A 17,545-nucleotide genomic window follows, 5' to 3' on the forward strand; every position below is an offset into this window, starting at 1 on the left:
GGTCACCACAACATGAGGAACTGTATTAGGAAGGTTAAGAACCACTGTACTAGTCAGGCCTCACATTACTATAGGACTGTCCTAGTCACCTACTTGAGCAGCTTCAGAATTCAATCCATCTCCTCTTCTCTTTCATTAATGCTTCTCTGGTACCCTCAGCAGTGCTGGTTCCCCTTCATTACTAGTCCCACTGTGAAAGCATCTAACTTCCCCCTCTGGGATACAGTCATTTCCTGAGTAAGACTAGGCTTCCTTCAGCCAAGTTGAAAGATCTCAGAGGAGTGCCTCTTCTCCAGAGCTTGCCCCCTATCCCATGCACAGTGCTCCAAGTAGCAGTCACTAGGTGAGCAGGAACTGAGCTGGCATCTCTTCAGGAGTCCCTCAGCCTCCCTCAGCCTATCTCTTCCTAATTTACATTTAACTTAGAGCCTTCCTAAAGAGCCCACATGCCATGGGGAGGGGGAGCAACTCCCTCAGAGGGTGAAGTGCTCATGAGTGTTTGTTCTGCAGGCATGAAGACCTGAGATTAAATCGGCAGTATGCCCCTAAAAAGCTGGGTGTGACAGCGTGTGCCTATAATCCTTACACTGGGAAGGATGAGCTAGACAGACCCTCACACTCCTGACTAGTCAGTCTAATCAAAACAACAAGCTGGGTTCAATGAAACATCAGACGAAAATACCAATGTTGACATTTTACCTGTACACACACTGCAAACACACACACACACACACACACACACACACTGCAAAAACCCATATCCCTGGAGTTTGTGCTGAGCCCCACTGTCTGAAGCACGACACATACCCAGGTTTAAAAACTGGAAGACCTTGTGCATGGTATACTTGACATTGGATGCGTGGTCTTCCAGACGTAGAATAAGGAATTGCTCCTTACTAAAGACAGTGAGCCAGTCCAGAAGGTACACAGCATACAGGCCGACCTGGAGCCTCACCTAGAAAGAAGGAAGAGGGTGTTACTGCAGGAAAACCTTCTCCAGCCCTTGGAGGTGCATTCCCAAAGCATGATGGACATTTCTCTAACTAACATAGTCACCTGAGCAAACAATTACCTTCCACAGTCAAATCTTAACACAAGGCTCTCTGTGCCATATGTGCAAAGAATCCCTACCCTTAGCGTTGCATTAGTCTTCCCAACAGGTGGCTCCAATCTCTCCTCATAAGTGGGAAGCACAGGAAGGATCTCAAGGGCATACAAGTTCTTCGAATAACATGGGAGGCTGTCTCCCCACTGTCGATCACAATAGACTTCGAAAAGTCAAACCAGACTCCTAAAGGCAACCTAGACATTGTAATACATAAGGACAACCATGTCCATGGAACTGTGTGATGTCCCATGAATGTAAGCATGGGCTGGAGGGGTAAAACCAAGGCAAGGGAAAGCCTTCCTCCTTCCCTCTGACCCATGTCCCAAATCCTTGCCTGGTTCCTTCCCTTATGCCAAACTGCAAGCTAGGAGTAAAGAACTGACCACTCAAAGATGGTCTGGTTCCTGCCCTCTGCCCTGGGAGATGACTGCCAAAGCCCCTCCCTGGTTTGCTTTGCTCAACAGGAGCAATTTGATTTCCCTAGAAAGTCAAGCTAACACAGTGATTTCTGACGGAGCTCGGTATGTTGATGGAGCCCCAGTAAGAGCTCTGGACACCGCAGCTTGGGGTGACAAGCTTCCTCATTGTAGTCATGTGAGCATCTACCATGGCTAGGAGGTACTGGCAACTCTTGTGACTCTGGAGGGAGAAGTGGACTAGAGGCTCTGCCCATTCACTTTCCCTCGCTGATGTGACCCTGAATCCTTGCCATGCCTTGAGTTGTGGCCATGGTCACAGCAGCCTTTGGTGAGTCCTGTGAACCCTACTCTAATACCAGACTTGCAGATGGTTGGTGACTTTGCCCCAGAACTCACAGCTGGTGTCAGAAGAGAGAGCAACTCACCTCAGCCACCTCCCTAGTCAGAACCCCTCTCTTTGTCCACTCCCAACAGCACCTGCTAAACACCCACAGGCTCCTGGATGGTTTTCCCATCAATCACTTCAATACTCTGTCCTCCAGTCACATGCTTTGTAAAGCTGTGAGCAGGCCTCTGGCTGGCCCTGGCTTAGGGCCCAGGACTCTCCATCCGGGACTCTCCATTTGGAAGCTGCTTTCAGCTCCCAGTTCATTCTTCCTCCATAGCCCCTCCCAGTTCTAAGCTCCTCCTCCAGGCCTTCCTGTTTTTGAGGCAAACATTCTTCATCATTCTCCCTGACAAACATGATTTTGAGATTCCTGGGGACAGGGCCATCAAGTCACCATGGGCAAAGCCTTGTGTCAGCATGCACGGTGGCTCTTGGTAGAACTGTTGAACTCAGTGTTAACCCACTAAGAAAATATTTGACCAAGCGCACAAGGGTGCTTACTGGTTTCATCTCTCACTGTTCTTTTTCCATTGCACCATTTTTTTTTTTTTCTAACTATGCAGGAAGATGCAAAGGAACGAAAACAATAGAGCAAATAGCTAAGTTGCTCCCAAAATCCATTAGCTGACATTCTAAACCTCGCCTTGGCACTCATCAAGATATCAAGCTAGACTGAAAAAGATGAACATAACACACACACATGTGGCCTCCAACATGGAGCAGATATGCAAACACCATGCAAGGTCAGGAACTCATAGGTTTTTTGCCATCTCTTCCCAGCCAGCTTGGAGCCAGCTTTGTCTCATCTCTTTCAGAGAAATGACTTTTTATAACTTGACAACTTTCCAGTAGGAAAGGAAGTAACTGTCAGGGACAGGACACTGGTGTTAGAGTAGTTGTTTCCTGTCCCTGTATCTACCTCAGGGACAAAACATCCTCCAAAACCATCTTGGTGAAAGTCGAGCGTTGTCCTTCAAGACCTGTAGAGTCCTGACTGTACAGGGCCTTCCTCACAGGCAGATTTGGTCCAAGGAGGGAGGACATGGGATTCCTAGCTATGTGCTAGCTCCAAGGAGCGAGAGTCCTTCCAATCCACTGGTTCCAGAACCCTTTTCCTCAGCCAGGGAGCGCTCTGGGCCCCTCAGGAACACCATCTATGCATGCAAGACCACCAGCGTGACTGGGAACCATGAAGACACCCTAAGACAGCAGCAGACAACGTCTCATTTCCCCCACGTCTGTCCACAGGGAAAGAACCAAAATAGAACAAGAATCAAAACAGAACCGATGTACAGAAGCTATTTAGGGCAAGGGCCCAATCCATGTAAGATCAGAAACCACCAAGGCCAAGGGGAGCCTTTGAGCTTCTGGATGCTTGGTGACTCACTGACAAAGAACCAAGACCAGGAGGGCACGGCTGTCTGCCTGGACTCAGCAGCTAACTCCTGACAAAGCCAAGTCAGAAGGTCAGTCCCTCATGGATGTGACACTTGTTCCACTACAGAGCAGCTCTGGCACAGAGTGAGCACCCTACAGGTTCCATGAGGTGCCTCAGATGGCCAGGGAGCACCTGATGGGGAGCCCAGGGAACACCTTAGGGAGGCACAGGGTCCTAAGAAGTGCCTTGAGGAATCTAAAGACCACTGGGGACATCTCATGGGAATCCCAGAAGGCACCTAGGAGGGGTTCAGAAAGCACCTGAGGGGATTCAGGTTTAAGCTAAACCTGGTCACATCCCAACTCTGCTACAGACGGGTACCCAATCCTCCTTGTTTCTTCAATTTCAGTCGGCACTCCCCACCCACCCTTCCTTCTGTCCCCCAACTCCCCACTCAGACATTCATTTCTTCATCAGTTTATCGAATGCTGTATGTTCACACGGTTTATCAGGCACCACACTAGGTAGTGGAGATGCCAAGGCCACTTAACAGGCGTGGCCCTGACTGCTCAGAGATGCCTCTAAACTGATAAAGGAACAGACACCTGTCATCACCGACCCTGACACCTGTTATGGGGTAAGGGCGGGGGGGTGGGGGGAGCGAGTCAGAGTAAAGAAAGATCTGAAGGACAAGAAGCTCTTGGACTGGCAGGGGAAGCATGTCATGGGAGAAGCATGGGGAAGGCTCCCGAGCCCGTGGTTCCCACACCGGAGCACATGCTCATGCGCAGAAGGCCTGTTAAGCAGCCATGTCTTACCATCTGCACTCTCCCCTCAAGGCTTAGACGAGTGACTACAGCTGAACCCTCCATATATGACATCTAGGAGGAACCTTGCATTTCTGATCAGCTTTCGGGGACCTCTCTCTACGAACCCTGCTCAAAGGCATGGCCACCTGAGGACCTAACTCGGGGAAATGTGGCCATGACACAGTGATAGGGCAGGAGAGGCTGTAGGGAAGGGAGGAGGCCCACAGGCAGGAAGGTGCCACATGAAGGCCTTAATATAGACCACGCAGGGCTAGCTGTAACAGGCACACCTGCAGTGCCAGGACCGGGAGGCTAACCACATTCCCCCATGCTGTAGACGGGATGCAGCAGCAGCTAGAAGGGAACTTTTTTCCCATCCCAGAGGGGGGAAAACCATCTCCCAAAGCAGTGTGCTCACCATCCCTAACTGCCCACCCACCTCTTCCTGTGAAGAGTCCCTCCTGGACCTCAGCTACTCTGACAACTGCCACACCACTGGAGCTCTCCCTTAGACAAGAGGTGCTAAGCTATGGTGTTGTCATGTTAGACCTGTCATGAGATTTACAGTGCATGCCTCGGAACCATTTTTAATAGCAAGGAAAGGAAGACAGATTTCAAAGGCCATCAGAATTGTTATTAGCTGCAGGTGAAGTACACCTTCAGTGAGCCTCACTGGCCCCATCTGTAAAATGGGAACAACTTTAGAGGTCAGTTTGGAACTAAAGTTTAGGATATCACCCAGTGAGCAACAAACTGAAGTGAGATACTTCCTATCTCTCACCAGTGGACTTGACAAACATTAAATAAGGATGTATCTAGCACACCCAGAGGTGGAGAGACTCACACGGCAACCCATGAACTTCCTGCCCAATCACAATGGTGTTCCCATGTTCAGTTGGCCTGAAGACAGCAAGGAGAGGAAACACACCAGGCACACCCCCTCTTCTCTGTGAGAGGATGTAGCTGAGATATCCGGTCTCTAGGAAGCCTATTTAGAGGCAGCCAGAATGCATCTAACTTAGTTCTGCATTTCCTAGGGCATACCTCAGGGTGGGATGTAAATATCACATCCGGATCTGCTTATATCAGACACTGTTCCTTCTGTAGGGCAGGAGAAGCCCTGGTTTTAAACGCAACTATGCCTGTGTCAGGACTCCCAAAGCCCTGCCTCTTTCTACCCAAGACATCCGGATGACTTAGGCTGGTATGAGCCTACATTTGCCCCTCCCTCTCTGAATTCTCAGGAGATCTCCCAAAGAAAGAGCTGGGTGGTGACTGCTTGGGTGACTTCCTGCCCCTTCTAGGAACCACCTTAGCCAAGTACCTCACCCCTCACTCTTCATCTGGCCTGTTCCTGCCTCTCTCCGCCCCTCTCATCCCACCTACTACTTTGCAGGCTCAGGTTGAGAGTTTCATAGCATCATCAAAACCAGGAAATTCCAAAAAGACCAGGGTGGAAGCAACCCTGAGGCAGGCTGCATCCAGGCACATCCGGATTCTCCTAACTGGCTACCTGCCTTCTCCCACCCTCCAGAGCTTGCCACACAGCAATAGCTAAAGAAGAAACCTCTGGAGGCACACCAGAGCCCTGAAGAAAGCTGGGGTTTCAAAGCCTAGACTTGAGCCTTGGATTCTCCCCCCCCCCCCCCAATCAACTGGGTAGCTGGCTACAGACGGCAACCTGACAGAGCCTTGGTAGCCACACATGTTAAAGCAAGCCCCAGCAATAGGGGAGCCCGCATCAAAGCGCAGCCCTGGGCTGCTGGGCAGCCAATGCTGGCAAAATCTATCACTTTCCTATCAGGTTGGAGCACTTCCACCCCTCGGTTGGCTCTGCCTCTGTGTGCCAGGGTGCAGTACTATAGTTTGTCAGCATGGCACATGTAAATGACTCTCAGTCTCCAGTTCCCATAACAGCCTAGAATAAAGCAATTGAATTTCAGAGAGGCTAAGACACATGAGCAAAGCCAGGAAAAGCCAGAATGAACCCACACCACAAGTTGCTTCCAAAGCTTACCTGACCGAAAATGTGGTTATCTATGTTGAAACCTCCTTGCTTTCAAACTACAATGAGTACAAGAAGACAGCCCGGAGTCCTGCTTGCTGGCCCTGACTTAAGAAAAGATGGACAGAGGAACTGACATCTTTCCCCTGAGCCTCATTGCCCTGAGGTGGGGCACATCCACATCTGTGAATGCCCCAGGTGAAACATGGCCATGCATGGAGCAGGTAGCTACCTGATTCGAGAGCCCTGCTGGGGAAGCACTTAGACCTGGGAGCCTTGCTTGGGAGGTGTGACCTCAGGTAACTTAACAGGATTTGCTGCCAGCAAGAGTTTTTACATATGACTGCAATGTTAGCTGTATTCCTTCAGAGGAGAATAACAGAGGGGTGGAGAGAGAATATCTTCAGTGGAGAGCCTGCTGGAGCTTTCAGTCACTGGTGGGTAATTCTGAAAGCCAATAAAGACCCCCAATGCTACAGAGATGCTTTGAAACAATCTGAGGACTGGGTGTCCTCCTGTCTGCCAGCTCTAATTGCAGAGCTTCGTTCAGAGCCTCACTAAATGGCAGGCCTCCTAAGTGCACCCTGGGTCTCTAGGAGAGGGAGGGGGATGCATGATGCAAAGTGTCTGGGTGACAGGCAAGGAAGGACACAGACAGCAGGCTCGAAGGCCCAGCTGCTGCCCTGCCTCTCTCAGCCTCTCGGCCGGGAGTATTTGCTTTCACATTAGCCACTGTTCAAAGGCAGCTGGCTCAGTTTCATTTGCACATTCAAACACGCGGTCCCCCATCTCTGCACTAAAACCCTGTTCACAATGCTCCCTGTGCATAATAGCATCAGAGTGTGCCTTCTCTGTATGGGCTGGCTTGGTGAATACGCACGGGCATGGCATTGTTCAGGGTGTTGTTGTAGACACAGGCGCGCAGTGAATAATCCAGCATGCAATTTTCAAACAGCTGCAGAGCCTCCGTCACTTTCTCATGGAAGTCATCTGCGGATTTATTTGAACTTGCAAAGTAGAGATAGTCTGAGTACAACCTGCGAATAAAATAAATGGATAATCTTACCATCCGAGGATGTGAAATCACACCATGTGGGCGACAATGAAAATCAGCTTACTGTTACATTAGCTGGTTTGATTTATTAAAACACAACAATTTTCTTCTCTTTCTTTCAAATGAGTCCCTACCCCCTCCCTTCTTGCTCCCACCCGTAACATACTGCCCACCCTTCTTGCTCAGATCCGTCTACACTGGCCCCAAACACTAACCAATACTGTACTGTTATTAGTTTGTGATTTTTTTCTCTTTCTTTCTTTTGTTAAATTTATTTTATTTATTAGTGGGGTGTGGGGAGGTCATGCCAACACAGCACAGGTGTGGAGACCAGATGACAGCTCTGTGCAGCCAGGTCTCTCCTTCCACCTTTATACAGGTTCCAGAAAGGAAACTCATGTCCAGGCTTGTCGCTAAGTCGCCTTGCCTACCTTTGCTTTAAAAAACAAACCAACCGAGCCGGGCGGTGGTGGCGCGCACCTTTAATCCCAGCACTTGGGAGGCAGAGGCAGGCAGATTTCTGAGTTTGAGGCCAGCCTGGTCTACAGAGTGAGTTCCAGGACAGCCAAGGCTATACAGAGAAACCCTGTCTCAGGAAAAAAAAAAAAAAACCCACCAAACAACAACAACAAAACCCCACAATTATTTTTGGGGAGTGGGGTGGCATAGTGTGTCACAGTATACATGCAGAGGTCAGACCACAACATGTGGTTCTCTCCATCAACCATGTGTGTCCAGGGATTGAACTCATGCTGTCAGCAGAAGGCACCTTTACTCACAGCAAAGAGAAGCCATGAAAAGTTGTATACTGTCCCATCCCCTTCTCTTGAGGGGAAACCAGGGCACCTGCCATCCACGCAGGATTACAACCCCATGTGAAATTCCTGACTTTTCCCATTGATACTCTGAATGTCTAAAGTTACATTTAAAATTGGACATGACTGTTCATGCCTGTAATCTCAATATAGGTAGGGGATCACTGAAGTCCGGGGTCTGTAAGGGATAGGTAGCAACTTATCAGGCCAATTTTGGCTATAGTGTAAAAATCCTGTCTCAAAACGGAATAAAAGCCTCCACACATAGGCACAGAAACCTCTGCAGACCGGTATGTTCAAGAGTCCAAGCAAACACCACATATACGTGCATTTGCATGTAGCCACATTTTCCACAGGAGTTGCCAGTCTCCCTTGACAGTTACTGGTCCGATTTTATGTTTGCAGTGTGCCATGTTAGCAAGAATCTTGCTGTTAAAGGAAATCTTAGGAATGGTGAAGACCTGTGATCCCAGCACTCAGGAGTGCTGAGGAGGAAAAATCTTGAGTTCAAAGACAACCTGAACCACATAGTGAGTTCAAGGTCAGATTTGACTACATATCTAGGCCCCTGGGACAAGGATGAGAGAAGAGAAGACAGAAAGGGAGAGAAGGGGTCAGCAGGAGAAATGGGGGAGGAAAAATTCATGGGAGGCAATTAGCTCCTCCAACTAAATAAATCTGTTGACGTTTCAGTTGTAGACATCGCCAAGCTGGTTTGGCTATAACCCACTCCTACTCCCAAAACTTGACCACCGCCTGACCTGGTGGATCCTCTGACGGCAATCCTCCTAGCCCAGCAGATGTCTTGTTGGCCTGCTGAGGGAAGAATCCTAGCGCAGCAGTTTAGCCAGGCTCCCCCTTACCCTCTGTGTTCCCTGTTAGTGACTTTCCACTCCTAGCCCTGCTTCTTGCTTATAAACTCCCACTCCCCGCTGTGCTCCAGGCTGAGTCCAACTGCTCTCCTGTGCGGCTGAGCCTCATCACGGCAGTCCTACACCTCTGGCAACAGCCGGAAATGAAGTCTGTCTGAATGTTTCAGCAGATGTTGGGATAATTTCTTCACTTTGCGAACTCCCGGGACATGCTTCCTACTCCCTTTCTGCTTGCAGAAAGGGAATAAGGATTACCCCCTTTCAGCTTTGTTTTTCCAGATGTTTCTCTCCCCACTCCTGCAAACACCTGCCCATAGGAGCTCTGTAGGACTCCCTTCATGAAGCCCTAGCTGTCATCTCCTACCAAGGGCGATGCTGGGCCACCATCAGGTGACTACGGCTCTATGGCATGCTGCCCTCTCTCCCCCCAGCTCTGTGCTCTCTAGTCCCCTGCATCGCCAGCTTGACACCTCTCTTTCCAGTGGGTCTCCTCATCTTTGTGTATCTACAAGAGGGGTACCTTCACTGAGTATCACCCCATGGTTCCACGTCCACTGAGCATCGTGCGTGTGCTACAGAGGTCACGACCCCTACCAGGCCTGCTCACCCAGATGATGCCATAACAACCCAGGCGACATGTAATAAAGATCTTATTTGCCTCACCCTTACCTGACACAGTGTCCCCAAGTATTCTTTTAAGATGTCTTAGGGTGTTTGGGGTTACTCAGAGGTTGCCTAAAATCAGGACACAGGTTGAAATAAAGTGTGCTTTGCTTATTTCAGCGTGGCCAGCTAAACCTTTCAAAAGACCTTGCCTTGAGCCACCAAGATGGCTCAGTAGATAAAAGTGACTACCACTTAGCCTGTCAATCTGAGATTAATCCCTGGGACCTATGTCGTGGGTAAGAGGTCCTTGTGCACACAGATAAGCACTGGAGAAGCCAGGAAAGTTAAACAGGCAGGCTTGTCTCTTCAGATAAAGAAGATGTTTACCCGTCCTCCGCCCAGAATGCTTGGAAAGGCTGCAGCTTACAACATGGTGGTCCTTCACTATCTGTAGGACCAGGCTGTACCGGAATCCCCCAGCATATTATATTTGTTTGTCCCAGACCTTTCCCACCAAATCTTGAACATTGTTTCTCAGTTCATAAAACACATTCTTATGAGGGACAGCACTTGTATTTTACAACAGTCTAAGTAACTTCTCTGTTATCTCACGGCCAGGCCAACCCTGACTCCCCCAGGTAATACGTTTACCTCAGTCATTCTTCTTCGACCCTTATCTTGAGCATTGTTTCTAAGTCAACAGCACCCATCTTTAAGGAAGAAGCCATATGTACTTTGTAAAAAAAAAAAAAAGTTTCAATGTAAATACACCTTAAGCTTTGTTGTACTCAGGGGACTGAGTTAACTGTCATCAAGAAACTTTTTTCCAAAATTGTGCTGTGCTTCAATATGACTAACTACACTGGCTGGTGTCACATTCTGTAAGTCTGAATCAGTGATGGCTAACCAGAGCCAGACTGAACCGACTTCCATTTTTACCTCTCCTGGTATCGTTCTACTGCTGGACTTAGAGCTTGCAGGAAACCCCATAGGACCCACATGGTAGAAGGAGAGAAACAACTCTAGAAAGTTATCCTATGACCTTCACATGCATGTGACTATGCAGGCATACATACACAACCACAATGCCAATTAAAAAAACAAAAAAGATTACTTTTAAAACAACTTGCCTCCCGACACTACATATTTTCATGAGCCATGAGCAGAATTCATGTCTACCAGAGTTCATATGTCCACCCAAGTTTAAGCAATGCTGGTGGCCCCAGTACTGGTTGAACTATTATACTTGAATGAGAACATCCCTACAAGGCACTCAGGCAGAGCTAGTAATCACATTTGCATGAACCTCAGCACACAGGTCAGTCACACAAACTGAGACTGAGGGGCCCACTTGGAAATCTGTATGATAGGGTACCCTTCCTGCTTCACATGTATCCTAGCATCTCTGCCAGTCAAGAGTATGGCTCAACCCAAGAGACTGTGCCAGAGGAAATTACAGCTGCAGCTGTTCCAACTCTCAGCCAGCCCTGCATGTAATCCACCCAAGCCTGACCCTTCCTCGTGATGCCCACAGAGCTACCACAGAAACTCCCTCAGAAAAACCCAGTCATTGGCCCAAAGTTCCTGTCTGACACTCTCCCCGGCCCTCATGGTGATAACAGTTCTTAGAGGCACTTGATTCATAAATAAAGCAAAAGTTATTAAAGCCTGTCTCAATTCTTGGGGGGGGGGGGGAGGAGAAAGGCTGATGATTCCATGAAGTTCTTCAGAGATAGGGAAGTAATCCCTGGGGAAACTCTGGAATGTGTTCAATGTATCTTAGCTACTTCATAACCCACCTGGGTAAGGTTATGGGGTACCCATAGCTTTGCATATTTGGGATACCCAGAGGCAAACTCATGTATACTAACTACCTTTTAACCTCTTGAAGTAGTAGGGGCAACTCTGATGACAAGGTGAAAGGAGATTTCTGGGGCAGAGATTGGACTCTGGTAGCCAATTACAGAACACCAAAGATCACAGAAAGCCACCAGAAACTGCAAGCCTGGGCCAGACAGATCCAGACCCAGCAGAGGGTACAAACCTGTGACATCCTGATTTCTGACTTCCGGTCTCCAGACCAGGATAGAAAATCATGTCTGTTGCTTTAAGCCTCTGAGTGTGAGATGATTTATTGGAGCAGCACTAGAAGAAATGAGCAAGGATGACAAAGGGGCTATCTGATCCAGTGCGACTCTCCTCCAGGGACCCTGAACATCAGTGCCAAATGTACAGAAAGGACTGGCCATGAGGTCATATTTCCATAAGGAAACAAGGAAGTGGGGAGGTGAGGTCACAGCAAGGCAAGATCTGAGTCCTCCAAGGAACAAGGACAAAGCATTAACAAGGCTGAGGACCATGGATGACTGACAAGCAGCTTGGATGATTAGAGACCCTCAGAAAACAACAGCAAACAAATCAAGAATATGTATTCAGCAGGCACAGGAGTGTAGCAACATAACATGGAAAGGTACAGACCTAAACACTCAAGAGTTCTGGCTTTAACATCAATAGCACTGTGGTGACAGAAGACAGAGCGGTCGGTATGAATCATCACTGTAGGGACACCGATGCCACCTGAGGGTGCACTCACAAAAACAACAGCAAAAGTCTGGGGAGGATACAAGAAAGTGACAGGCAGTCAGACACCTAGAGGGACACCCAAAGCTCTTGGTGCAGGTGCCAGATGGTGATGGGCAAAGACTGGCATCCACAGGGAAATAGACTCAGTAGAATGGGTTGCTCTCTTCTGAACCCCTGAAGGACAGACCAGTGGGTGGAAAGCTCAACTTCACAAAAGGGGAATTTTTTCCAGGAGGGCAGTTGCTCCAGCAACCTGGACTGAAAGGGATGAAGGTTTCACAGTGGCAAGCACAGGGTCTGAAAGCCCCCAGTCCTCTGTATCAGGGCTGCCCAGCCCCCTCCTGCAATCCACTTCATCTTCTCTCGGTCTCAAACCACTCTGAACAGATGGGTGTTACATTTGGCCAAGACTGTTTCCAACGGCAATTCCAAATATAAGCCCAAGAACATTCCAGGCCTTCTGTGCTGTGGTTATTTTAGATGCCTGCTGGTGCAGATCTGTAACTGTGGGCCTGTGTGAAGGCCAGCCATGCTTTGTCAGTTCTATAGAGGAACCTCAGGAGTTCTGGAACCCCAGAAGAGGTGATAAAAGGATGTGTTTGTGGACAAAAGAGGGTTCCTCTTAAAATTATCAAATATTCCCACAGAGACAGACAATGCCTTATCATATACCTGGGTGGGTAGCTCGGTGCCCTCACTGCTCAGTTAAGGGGCTCTGCTTTGAGTTAGCACAAGTGGAGGTCAGCCAACTGATAGCAGTTAAATAGGATCTGGGGCTTGAATGTGGCTCAGTGTCTGAGCACTTGGTTGGCTTCCTTGTATAAGACTCTTTTGCAGACCCCACAGTTGGGGCAGTGGGGCTGGGGTGGGCTGGGGGAAAGTAAAGCAATCGTTGGTTCCTGGGCTTTGCAAAGGCCAAATTAGGTTAGCCCCAGAAATTCTCTCCATTCTGAGCCTGCGACCATTCGTGAGGGACTTGCAAGAGGCTCTGTGCTAGGTATAGCCCACAGGCTCTCATTCTGTCCCCACAGCCACCCCATGAGAGCTGCAATCCTATCACAGAGAAAACTAGAGTTAAGACAGGTTCAGTGGATCACTCCAGGTCACACCTCCCAGAAACAAACCAAGGTCTGCCCAACCTCAAAGCCCACAAGCCCTACTACCTCTCCCAACTTAGGGTAGGAGACAAGCCAGTGGCTAACCAAGGTGGCCGCCAGCCATTTGAGTCAATGGTTTGAGGATATTGCTTAATGTCTCTATCACTTTAGGTATATGATGACTTAAAAACAAAGAGTCAATTTTGTTGTAGAACTGCTTAATAAGTCACAGTAGACTAGAACTGCTTAATAAGAGACTGGTATAAAATTACAACATGTGACCGAGCTACAGACACAATGACACGAGGAACGACACTGCCAATCGTCACAAAAAAAAAAAAAAAAAGCCAGAGTGTCATGGCATGCCACGCTGCTCATCTACAAAAATGACAACAGCAATAAATGGGTGTTCTGGAGCCCGGCATACACCGGCACATGCTGTGGTCACTTATCACTCAGACAGCCTAATGGCGCTTGCATCGCTCTGTAGCCGTCAGCACTGTTTGTTCCTAATGACAACTGGTCTCTTCATCACCCTCCCCTCCCCATGGGTGCTCTGCAAACGCAGGCTCCAGGTCACTAGTTTGATGAAACCTCCCTCTATAGCAGCTTTCTCTTTTCATAATGTTTTTGCTCCTAACCCTTTTATAGGCAGATACAACCACGCACTATAGGATTCGGTGGACAAGCCAGTATAGTTACACAACCACTAACATGATCTAATTCCAGAACATGCTCGATACCCAGCGAGCAGCAACTGATTTTAACAGGAAGGGTCATGTCAGAAGTCACTCTGTCCAGCTCACAGGCACACACCAGATCACAGCCTTCAATGTCAGGCTTAAATGCCAAAGAACAATGTTCCATGGCTTCACCTGGGAGGGAATGTTCCTTCCCGTGGCTGCTCCATGCTTGACTTCTCAGAGATACATTTTGAGAAAGGGCCCAAAGCCAACACTAGTATAATGATCATTGGGTTTACTGCCGATGCCTCCTCCTCGTGAGCTGGCTTCCCCCAGAACACTGTTTCCTCTCTCAGCTCTGCAACCATGGTCACACACATCCCACCAACCTGACATGCTCTTATGTCAATGTCTGCACTTCCTCACCCAAGAACCCCTGAAAGGTAGACACACTCATATCTTCCAAATAACTCTCCACCCCACCTCCCAGTGTCGTAGTCATGTGAGGGTCACGGTAAATGGGACACTAGACAGACACCAGAGCAGCTGGCCTCAGTCCCCATTTGCCAGCATCCACATTCTAATCACAGATCAATCCCAGGCTCTGATATGGTGCATCAATAATCATTATAGATATCTTTCCTACAAGAAAAAAAAAACATACCTCCAGAATTACAAACTGTGACTATTTCATCAAGAGTTATGATGAGACAGGCCAGGCCAGGTGGGTTGGAGAAATGTCTAGGGTTACTTTAGGCCAGATAGGTGACACAAAGAAGGCACAGTTAAGAACATCTAGGTAAGAGATGTACCGTATCTAAGTGATACAAGGTTCTTCACTCCTCACTAGGACACTGAACAGGGGTTTCCTTTCCCTCCCCATGGAGTCCAAGGCTTCTTGAGCAGAAGTGGATTTTGTGTCTACCTCTCCATCTTTCAGTGTGTCCATCACACCAGAGTTAATGGAATGAGGACAAATCTTCTAGTGACATTACAAGAACTCCTGGCATCCCTGCATCCCAGGGCTTACACAAGACCTCTCACTACCCACTTGTGATCCTGATAGCAGACAGAGATTCTGCATAGATGTCAATCATGGAGCCGCCACTGGAAGGAACATTCCCTCCCAGGTGAAGCCACCAAACATTGTACTTCTGGATTTCAGCCTGACACTGAAGGCTGTGATTTGGTGTGTGCCTGTGAGCTGAACTGAGTGCCTTCTGACATGACCCTTCAAAATCAGGAGGCTCCAAGACAGCCTAGGTCTGGGGTGTAGGACCCTCATTTTGAACGGGTGGCTACCATACCAGAGCTGGCCAATGGCTGACATGCACTGGCCTTTTCCTATAACATAGCCCCAGAATCATGTGTGACAAGTCTGGACAGTCTCCCAAGCTACCCAGAGTCAGTTCCCAGATGCCAGCCCATCAGAACACCCCTCCTAGTCCCATCTCAGCAGGTAAAGAAACACTTTTCTTGCTTCATGGTGCTTCCTCCACTGTCCCCACTGAATTGCCCTTTGCAAACAGTCTTTGTGGGAAAAATCAGGATGGCCAATGGCCTGTAAATGTACCCTCAAAGTAAACAGCTTGGAAGCTGAAGGATTTAAGTCTCAAAGTCTGTCTTCCAATCACAAGTGGTAGCCCCTCATCTGGTGGCCACCCCTATATAGTCTTCACACAACATCCCAACAAAGACACCGGCTGTTCTGTGGTATGGCTGCTGCAAATGGCTCCTCTCTCCTCAGTGATCTGAAGTCAATGCTCCCAGGCCCAGAGAGGCCCAGATGGGAGGAAGGTTTTGGCAGCAAACGATCCCTACCTCAGGTCAAAGGTCTACAGCCACAGCCATTCGGAGTCCTCTCTGGGCCAGCTCCTTCCTTAGTTTAGACTTTACTCTTTTGGATGCTAAAATAAGTGAACGAGGCCAGTCTAGGCTTAGTCCCCCATGTCCTCCCTTTTTCTGCTCTCACAAACTGCAAAACCTGAAACCTCTCCTCCTTTCTTACCAGAACAGCCCCTCCCCCAAACACACACTTCACCTGAAAGACTCACCTCACCCAGGGGAAACCCACAAAGAATTCACATCCAATGGCTAATGGATGAGAACTTCCCCAACCACTGACAATGCTGAAGCATGGTCACAGCACCCCCACCCCCCCCCCAATATCCCCAACAAACTATGGAGTCAGCTGATGCCTCTGTGGGATACATCAGAGACCCATCCTTGCCCTGCCGGTCCTGTTTTCACACTCCTCACAGAGTGTTTTGCTGAATCCGGCTTCACACAATAGCAGCTTTCAGTGCCCATGCTAGGATGGAGCCACCACAGGGGAGACATCCTTGGCTCTGTAAGACCCAGGCATAATGGCTACTTACTCATCACGAAGAGCTAAGGAACATAAAAGGAGAGAGCCATCGACCTCATGTGTGCATGTGTCACACGCCCCTCTCACCTGCTGACAAAGCCAAGTGAGGCAAGATCTGAGCGGGGCATGGCACAGCACTCAGGTGAGCACCGACCTCGCTGAAGCCTGTGCTCACACCCCCACTAGTCATGGGCTCCACGAAGCAGATGGATGGCTTAGCATCATAGGCACACAGTGCCTTCAGTGCATCGAGAGTGCTCGATAGTATCTGGTGAGTGAATGGTATGCATACACATTTAATTTAATAACAGCCTACTTCCCCCATTTCACTGATGAGAAAATAAGACACAGAGAGCTTAAGTTACTTGCTTCAGGTGGCAAAGCCATGACAGGCAGGGCTAGGATCTGGAGGCAAGCTGTTTGGGTATCCAGGAGTGGTCCCTATGGCACACCATACGCTTGCACATCTGTGTACACACTCAATGGTAGAAGCTGCTCCCTGCCTGCATACCTCTGCACATTCTGCAGAATATGGGGACTCAATCAAGTCTACATCTCTGTCCAAATGCTTGGCCTCGCTGTTACTGTGCTCCCCGTGAGCATGAACGATTACAAAGGAATGGGCATACTTCATCTAATGCCGCCGTCCCTTCCTAGTCCATATGTAGATTAATTACTTACCCAGTCCAGAGGGTCGCTGAAAAGTCAGTTTATATAAGCAGATGAAGAACACAGCTCTTCAGGCCTCAAGGCTCAAGGGATTACGGTCAAGATGGAAGTCTACTTAATTGAGTAGAGCCCTGATTCCCTGTAGACCCATCATCATGAAATATGGAAAGCAATCTTTCCTGGATGGTCAGTTCTGGGCATCGCACTATGACTACACAGAATTAAAAACAAAACTGTAGACATATAAAAAGCCTTAACAGATGGTGCCCGGCCCCTCTCCTAATGTCCCTTGAACAGAAGAAGAATGTGACAGGGGCACTGGAGTTGATGTCTTCCTCATGACCCATGCCTCATATAGATTAGGGGAGTGGCCCTGAGTGAAGAAGCAAGCTTTTCTCACAAACAAGAGAGAAAAGAGTGGATCATTCCAGAGAAGGATTAAGTGAAGGAATCTCTGCCTGTCTGTTGGTGGCTTCTTTTTAATTAAGTGGACAATTTAGCCCAGGAATCCATTAGCTCTAAATTGTTGCAGTCTCTTACAGAGAGACTTAAACCATGAATTCATGGCCGGCCTCTGCCATTTGAAGCACCCCCACACCCATTTCTTCATTATTCCTCTATCTTCCCCCAGAGTGGGGGTTAGATTTACTGCTTCTGTCTTTCTCTGGGAACTTAAAAGTCATTAGGATTA

General features: G+C 48.6%; 1 protein-coding gene across 4 annotated transcripts in view; it reads right to left on the reverse strand.

The window, feature by feature from the left end:
- The window catches only part of Chst15 (carbohydrate sulfotransferase 15), a 93,921-nt gene that overhangs the window by 18,065 nt on the left and 58,311 nt on the right, over window positions 1–17,545 (reverse strand). For all 4 annotated transcript variants that reach the window (XM_076911993.1, XM_034493827.2, XM_076912009.1 and 1 more), the window contains 2 exons: window positions 6,988–7,144; window positions 808–955 (listed from right to left, as the gene is read on the reverse strand). In XM_076911993.1, coding sequence (XP_076768108.1) covers window positions 808–955; window positions 6,988–7,144 — 305 coding nt within the window. The remainder of the gene's footprint in view (window positions 1–807; window positions 956–6,987; window positions 7,145–17,545) is intronic.

Source organism: Arvicanthis niloticus, chromosome 1 (genome assembly GCF_011762505.2).
Source record: "Arvicanthis niloticus isolate mArvNil1 chromosome 1, mArvNil1.pat.X, whole genome shotgun sequence".
NCBI lineage: Eukaryota > Metazoa > Chordata > Mammalia > Rodentia > Muridae > Arvicanthis > Arvicanthis niloticus.